Source organism: Mesitornis unicolor, unplaced genomic scaffold (genome assembly GCF_000695765.1).
Source record: "Mesitornis unicolor isolate BGI_N332 unplaced genomic scaffold, ASM69576v1 scaffold37025, whole genome shotgun sequence".
Lineage (NCBI taxonomy): Eukaryota > Metazoa > Chordata > Aves > Mesitornithiformes > Mesitornithidae > Mesitornis > Mesitornis unicolor.
Window position 1 is genome coordinate 549 of NW_010186812.1, and position 8,697 is coordinate 9,245.

At 45.3% G+C, this 8,697-nt stretch overlaps 1 protein-coding gene across 1 annotated transcript; it reads right to left on the bottom strand.

The window, feature by feature from the left end:
* Nucleotides 1-1,240: 1,240 nt before the first annotated feature.
* On the bottom strand, nucleotides 1,241-6,439 carry PNP (purine nucleoside phosphorylase). The gene is made up of 4 exons (XM_010185254.1): nucleotides 6,417-6,439; nucleotides 3,242-3,411; nucleotides 2,842-2,945; nucleotides 1,241-1,420 (listed from the first exon to the last, which is right to left on the bottom strand). Exons 1-4 carry the CDS (start codon nucleotides 6,437-6,439, stop codon nucleotides 1,241-1,243), a joined length of 477 nt encoding a protein of 158 aa, XP_010183556.1.
* Nucleotides 6,440-8,697: the final 2,258 nt, after the last annotated feature.

Genomic DNA, 8,697 nt, shown 5'->3' on the forward strand with positions numbered 1-8,697 from the left:
ACCTCCTCCACCACCCCTGACGCTTGTCCTGCGGCTTCGTATACTTGGCCTTCATCTGGCTGCTCTCCTGCCAGCTTGATTAGGAAATAACTCTTGCTGCTGTTATCTCCTTACCACAACCCAGCCTTTCTTTCCTGCCATAAGTCCGACAGCCCTGGATCTTTACTGCTTCCGTGCTGACTTTCCTGACACCTGCTGTGTTCTCCTTCGCTCAGCCTGAAGCTGCAGTGGATGTGTCCTCACACTCCTTTTAGCCACATCTGAGAGCCAACAGGCTTCTCCTTTCTGTAAACACTGGCCCATCTGGCATGACTCCTCTCAGTGCTATGACCTTGCTGGTGCTGGTTGCCTTCCACCCTACCCATCTGATGATGCTTTGGAGGGGTTTTAGTATCATAGATTAATTCAGGTTGGAAGGGGCCTCAAGAGGTCATCCAGTTCAACCTCCTGCTCAAAGCAACTCCACGTCCAGTGGCAACCGCAGCCCATGGGTTAGGATACATGCTGTTAACAAAGACACCCCAGTTTAATGACCTGGATACAACGTGGTCATCAGAAGACTGAGGTTTTATTTTAGCACTGCTATCAACTTACTGCCTGGCCTCTGTCCTATCTGTTCCACCACACCAGAAACGGCTGGAGACACAGCAGTTCACCACACCACTCAGGCAAGAGGAACCAGCAGAGAGAGGGACTGACAAGAAGAGACTGCAGTGGGTCTCCTTAGCATACGGTACAGCTGGCCAAGTCGGGAGAAGGATCAGGAGCCTGCTTTTACCAAAAAACCCTTCTGTTTGCATGTAAAATCCTTATAGGCTTGTAAGAGAAAGGAACAGCCAAAGAAGGTGCTTGGGGAAGGCAGGCAGGTGGCACAGCACACACAGCTACTGCTTTAACTTTTCCCTTGTGGGCACCTGCAGCCAAACTCTACCTCAGTAAATATTTGCCAGCAGGCTTAACTGGCAGTCCAAGGCTGCGGCTGGAGGAAGAAAGAGTTAACTGGTGATATGGGGGCTGAGGAGCCAGCCAGGGACTAGGAAAGTTGTATTTAGCTACAGCACCAGTTGAACTCCAGTGTGGGACAGCAGGAGATGAATCAGGATGGGAGCAAAAGGCAGTAACGGATGTGTGCTGGAAGACTAAACCTGCCATGTAGCTGCTTTAAGGCAGCAACATTAATCCTTCATTAAAATATCTTGCATGTTTACATTGCCCAGTTCTGGGAGGGGAAGATGCTTTCTTACCTCTCATCGTTGGGTCCACGCAGCGGATTCTGTCCCCCCAAGCCAAACGTGCTGATGTGATCTCTTATGAGCATGATGTCCCCCACTTGGAAGTGGGGATTCAGTCCCCCAGCAGCATTTGTGACAATCAGGATCTCCACCCCCAGGAGAAAGAAGACCCTGATGGGAAAGGCGACCTGCAAGAACCAAAGGCACATATGCAATGAGTATCGCGATTTGTCAACGGCTGCTACTGCTACATCTGCAGTGTCACAATTGGTGGCCAGCTTGCATGGTGCAGGTAAGGGTCCATATGAGGCTACAAGGAGACAAAACAACTTTTTATCCAATTTTAAATATTCCTCTAACTTAAATAGGAAGATTTTTATTTTTTAAAGCATATTAAAACCTCATCTTGAAATAAATACCATTAAGATTCAAGTCCACATTTCCTACAGTTGCAGTAAGGTCAAGGAAATGCGGCACAAAAAGCATACACAGGTAATTCTTCCTCGCTGCCAAGGTCTTGCAGAGATCAAGCCACTGTGCTGATTGAAGTAACTACTTATGCACATGGACCTGGAGTGTCACTGATAAACCAGCCTTTTACAGCAATGATGTATTTCACAGAAGCATAGAGATTGTTTTATTGATTTCATTTTATTCTCGTTAGTTCACTTTAGCAGCCTGCTTATCCAAAGTTAAGAACAACTGGGAAATGGAAAAGAAAAAGAAGTTTGATTTTGAGGAGTCAAGAAGGAATTGGGATGATATCTGCTACCTCTAAAATGCCAAAGAAGCTGCGAGCAGAAAATTTCCTATCTGTGGTAATAATTTATTTTAAAAATGAGTTAATTTTAATAGACAAACATGTCTTGATAAACCTAGTTTTGTAACAAGTGCATTTAAAATGGCTTTTTTTCTATTAGAAGTTGAATGGTGCCAAGTATTATAGTTTGTATCCAAATGTAAACCAGCCTCAGCCACAAGTAAAATCTCAAAGCTATCCAAATAAAAAAGAATACACAAGACTATCAGCCAGTAGATAAATATTACTGGTCTTTTCTAACAGAAATGCACATTAGTGGATGTCAGGTAATACAAACACAAACATCACATACTTCCGTATGTTAACTGGGAGAGTATAGCAAGTTACACCAGCCATGGAGACTTTTCTAGGGGAAAAAAAAGCTGTAACCTATACAAATGCAAAAGAAAATGAAGACAAAATGCAAAAGAAAATTCAAACAGATTATTATCACTCAAAGATTCCTGGTTACTGATTTAAATAATGATTAAAATGACTAAGTTAAAGCACGTAAATTAATGTGCCTTGTATGGTACACTGTTTTCCCCAGCAAATACAGCAGGGCCAGCCACTTTGTGTGGCTGTGCAGCATCAGTTTCACCTCGCAGAAGCTGGCTGCCTCCTGGTTCAAACTCCCAATTTCATTTTTGGGGGAGAAATCGAAAATCTGAGCAAGATTCATTGCAAGAGCAATGTAAGTCCACTGCAAGAGCAAACTTCCTGCAGCTAGATAGCAAAGCAGGCAGCTACTTGTGCATCTTTCGTAACACATCTCCCCCTGTGCGAATGATTTCCTCCAGGAGAACTCACCGCGCTGACAGAGTGTCCCTCGTAATAGTGGAAGCGTCCCTGCATGCACACACAGGGCTGTCCGTTCAGCTCCCCAAACACCAGTCTGCCAGCGTGCCCTGCAACTGGAAATTAATAGGGTGTCATTCTGGTTACAGGTCTCAAGGTCTCTGACTTTAGGGGGATTTGTCAGTGGATGATTATGCAGTACAACAGGGCCAGGTGCGTGAAACTGGAGGCTGAAAGCTAAATAAATACCATAGTACAGAAATATGCACTTTTTTTACTGTGAACACACATTTCACCACTGAGGAACTGGTCTGCAGACCAATGCCAAGTGGGGCACCGTGACTTATCTCACTGTAAGGCTCTGCAGCACGTTGCCTATGGATGGGTTGGTGATGCCCTGGGTTGTGCTAACCTGTGCTCCGGGGGAAATGAGGGATGTCCTCATAAGGAAAGACTGTCTTGTTATCCAGTGCATCAGCCAGACCTCCCAGTCCAGATCCGCAGATGATGGCAATCTTCGGGCGTTGGACGGTGCGGGCACGTAACCAATCTGCTGTTTCCTTATACACCTCATAGCTATTTCTGCAAAGGGAGCAGAGGTCAGCGAGGCTATCAGCCCACCCGAAGAAAGAGCTTTAAAGGATAAAAGTCCTGAAAAGGTGCAAAGAAACTTAAAACAAAAATAATAGGAGCTTCACTGCTATTATTGAAGACATTTCATTTTTAACCTCATACTTTACCCCCAGCCAGAGGCAAATAACTTGAATACTTTTTTCTTCTCCAGCAGAAGAATGGCTAATGACACCTAGATCACAGAAATGTCACGAGGCATAACCTCTCCTGCTTCTGATGGGGTCTGGTCCCTCCTGAGCTACTGAAGGAATGCAAAAGCACAGTTAGACCAAGAGACTGCAGCCTGCGCGTGTGCGCACAGGGATGTCCAGCCCATGACAAAGGAGTAGACGCTGTCCCACTGTGCCCTGCAACAGGTAGATTACTGGGGAAAGCATCATCTACAGAGATGGAGAATCAGGAATTCGGGCTCCTGGGCTTATGACGTCTGATTTAAGATGGTGACTGCTCAAATACCTCGACAAAACCCACCTCCTATCCAGTGCTGAGGCACGGTGCTGGAAGGTGGGATGGAAGTTGGCATTACACTGCCTGTTGTGTACTGGTCTCATGGGAAGAGAGTGGACTTCAATTTTTAGGCCTGTCAGCCCAGTATTCATCAGATGCATTAATCACAGTTTTGAAATACAATCAATAGCAGAATAATCCCCTAATCCTGTTTCCAATAGGTCAACGCAGATACCTTCTGAAAGTCAATATCAAGGTTGATTGGAAACTCTTCCAAAGCCAGGGTACCAGCAGCATTTCTTGATAGCGACTCAACCGCTACCACTGATGAGTAGAATTAATTGCTGTTTGTGGTGGAGGACTGGGTCACAGAGTGAACCACAGGTAGGGGCACCAGGCTCCCTATATGGAAAGCTGATCTGCTTATTAAGGGGTGAGAAAATCAGATACTGCGAGGTTGAAGGTGATGTAAAATTGACTGGAGATGCCGATAAGCAGCCACTGTCTGCTTCATGAATGTTTCTTTTCTTTTTGTTTTTATTATTAAATCAAGTCTCTCATTTCCAGAACTGCAAGCCTTAGTCATGTTGTGATTCTGCTGTCTGCAGCCTCAGAGGACACACGGAAAAGCTTTCAAAACGGTGCTCAGCACTCCAGGAGGTCTCAGGCCATTGATGAAGAGGATTTGGCTGTCAGTGTACAACTGGTTCCTGTAACTGGAGTATCAGATATTCAAATACGGGATCTCAACTCTATGTTTTTTCCTTCTTTATGATGACAGGGTAAGTAATGATTGCACAGGTATTTTCTGTGAGCTTTTTAATCTCCCAGCTGTCCAGCTCCTCCTATAAGTCCTGTCCAATATCTGATACATCAAAATTATGTTCCCAGTTACAAACTACGTCAAAAATACTGGAGTATGCCATAAACCTGCAATCCAAGGAGAAGCAACTTCCATATTCACAGATTAAAATAAAGAGTAACTTAGCTTAAATACTTTTCAAAGGAAAAGGCTGGAAACAAGAAAGAGCTCGTTTACCATAAGATATTGTTGAATTTTCCAGCTCCTGAAATAAGCAATGCTATGAGTGACATTAATGAAGCCTACACTTGACTGACTGTATTATCCCTTGCCCAACTACAGTTCTCCCAGAGAAAAGCTTTAAAAGCACTTTACATACGCTAATGAGTGATTCCCCCATAATTTCTCAGTTGAATAACTGTAATACTTATTTAGAAATTAGAGAGAACCAAGATAATTTAAATGTAATACCCAAGCTTTTGATGTACCTGTGGCAGACGTGAGACAAGAACGAGGTCACCAGGATCTGCCCTTCCTTTTGACAATTAATCTCCTGCTTTCAGGTTTGGGGGTTTTGGGTTGTTTTTGTTTCTTAAATGCATACACCCTTGCAAAATAGCATTAAGGAATGGATATTATTCTTGTGTCTCCATAAATTTTAGGAGTGCAGGATCAATGACATTCAAAGTCTGCTGAAGACATTGGGATTGACTGATCTGTGCAGAGCTTGAGGGTAGCTGTTAAAATATTTCTTAGGCAAAGAAGTAAAACTCCAGTGCTGCATAACCCTCCTTGCCCAAAAGGAGCTTCAGCGGCTACGCGGGGCCCTCTCCATCCCAAAGGCTTCGGATGCACCAGAGCTGTCCCCAGTGCTGAGAGTACAGCGACACCAAAACTAATCTGCAGTGCCCTGCTTGCAATATTTAGTTTTCAGAAATCTGCTGGATGCCCAGCATCAAAGGCACGCATGGATAATTTCTAAATACAAAGGAGATACCTGCTCAGCAGGGGTGGAGGAGGAGTTTGACCTGCGGGTCACCAAATGTGATGTTTAGCCCGGAACTGCAGGAGCCCGAGGTCTGTGCGAGGTTTTTGACAGCCTGAATTAATACACGCGGCACAAAGCCCCCTATAGCTACTCCGTCTCCATCAATGCACACCTAATAATAGTGCTCAGTAGCATCGCTTTGGATTAAATCACAGGATCAGCCGAAAACACAATCCCCTTTATAGTGATTGCTGTCATCCACTGGAGAAACGCATCTGTTGCAAAACACAGGACTGTCACAAATGACAGATCTTTTATGGCACGAAATAAAAGCCCCACCCTCATTGCGCTTCTAGGTTGGTTGAAAGCGAATCCATGTACAGAGCAGACATACCCCAGCAAGCAGATAAAGCATTATGTTTCGGAGAGGGGCACACCGCCATACGTCTGTGCCTCTCCACACCACGATATCTGCCTCTTCGGGCCCATAACCTCTCCCAAGGTCACCATATTTCGTAATACCAGCACCTGACACAAGCAGATGGCCAGATTCCTCTTCAATAATAAGATGTTTACTTCCAAGCAGCCCTTGCCTGACACTTATTGAGTGCCCAGCAGGAAGAAGAGGAAAACAAGGCGAGGAAAAGCGATGCAATTTCACCAGCCCCATCCAGCTTGGATGTCTGCGCATCCATCCCCTCTTCCACAGCACCTTACCTGTCTTCCTCAGCATAGGCCATCCTCCTGCTCTCTGCTTAACCAAAAAGAAGGGGATGGGTGCTGGAAATGGAGCTGCAGGGTTTTACTTGACCAAAGAGCCCTTTGAACCTGCAGAAGCTGCTGCTGTCCCTGGCAGTGAGTCAGGGAGGTGTGTCCCAGCTTCCCTCTGCTTTTCCCCCAGCATCTCTAATCCCCGCGTGGGAGGGGCGTGTTCAGGACATCTGCTTTCCCGGGCTCACCCCCATGACACGTATGCTCTGGAGCTCTGCAGAAGGCTTACACGCACACACTTTGTCATGCAGATGAAGCCCAGAAAGTTCACACGCGCGCACACAACTTTTCAGCGGCCTCCCGGAGAGGCGCAGCTGACCGCGGGACTGCACGGATTGGCGCGCTCTTGCGTCAACTGGGAGCAGCCATGAGCTGGAGTCACCTGCGCCTTTGCAATTCAAACCTCTGGGACCGGGCAGGAGCTCCCTGCACCACCCACTACTGCAACCAGACATTTCCATGTCTCACATCACTATATCCCTGTAGGTGTGACATCCCATTAGCTCTCCCCATGTTTTTTTGCTAGCATTCAATTGCCTCACCCATCTCAAAAGGAAACTGTCTTCAGATATGCTAAACCTCTGTGCAGCTGATTGCATTACGGAAGACACACAGAGAAATCAGGGCCTCCACCATTCGCCCTCTATTTTTAGCTTTGCTTTATATGGAAACGAAGCTTAAAACAACCTTGTCATAAGCTTCTGCCTATGCAGCAGCGTCTGATCCCAACAACTGATGTGAACCATGTTTTACAGAGCCGTAGATGCTTCCAAGACAATCAAATGCCAGAACAATTTATGAAAATTTGTGATAAGTAGAGACTTTATGTGCCCCAGGTGGAAGGCTACAGCTACAGCAGGCACTCACAATTTACCAGATCCAGAAAAGCCACACGGGAGTAGAATTTATAAATACCCTAAGAAGGGAGAAAACCTCGATCAGAGCTTGTAGATTCCCAGACTAATCAGCCAGACAAAAAAACAACTTAGAAAATTGAGATACATCAGATTCAGGTCTTATAATATTACTTCTCATTATTCTCATTAACAATATTTATTATTATTCATGTCTGTATGTTGAAGACCCCACATCAAATATCCCCTTGATTGCCACAGGACACTCTCTCAGAGAACTTAGAAGTCAAACAGGGTAATAAATGCAGCAAGAAAAACCTGGGCATTCTGAGGAAGAGATAGATTTTGTGTTGGAAAGCAGAAACCCAGAGTACCTCTTGATTCCAGCGAAGTTCTCTGCTCACAGGTATTTGCTGAGATACAATTGGCACTGAAGAAGCAGAAAATGGATCTGAACAGAAACCGTAAGTGCCCTTTCCCCTCAAGTTCTTGACTTTCTCCCTCTCTTCCCTGTGTACACATGTCCACTTCTTATTTACTTTCGTTTAGGACACTTAAAATGCCTCTTCTACAGAGATCAGCAGGTAGCAGGGCTGTCACTTCAGGGGCTGGTGGAACATCGCTGTGCTGGCACAGTGTACCCTGCTCTCAGTTTGCTGGGAGCAATGGAAAATCACCATTAAGCACCTAATATTACTCTGTCATTTCCCCTTCTATGCTTCTTTTTCATTCTGTTTTGACCACGTTCCCCCTCCTTTTCCAGCTATATCCTCTTTTTGCCATTCTCTCTCGTTTTTGTCTTTCTGAACCGTAGCTGTTTCTGCCTCTTTGGTGTACATTCTCCTTTTTGTCAGCATTGTTCTATAGAAAACACAGTGGGCTGGGAACAGAGACTATTTTAGGTTGATCTAACTGCATCAGACCCCGTGTCCAAAGAAGCCCCCCCTGCTTGTCTTTCTACGTGAGCCCATGTGCCAGTGGACTCTGCACATCACTGTCACCTCAAGCAACATCTCCCTACAACCAGGGCTTTGAGAGCCCCTTTTTGCCCTCTGGAAACCCATGCTCCTCTTGCCAGCATTCGGGACTTCCTTGAAAGCCACTACTTGCTCCCATTAAATTAGATGATACAGCAATGTGAGGCCCTTAATGTTGATTTTCCATAGAGTTCCTTGGTATCAGCATAGTTCCGATGCCCCTCAGATATGTTCCCTTCTTTAGCCCTAATCTGATTACGTTCATTAATCTGATTCTTTTTTGCAAAGCAGACAAGAGAGATCAGACAGCCTGAGAGCTCTTCCCAATTTGTTCTCATCTAAGGCAATCTCCTCCCTAGTTTGGATTTACATGGAAAACAGGATTATCAAGAAGGG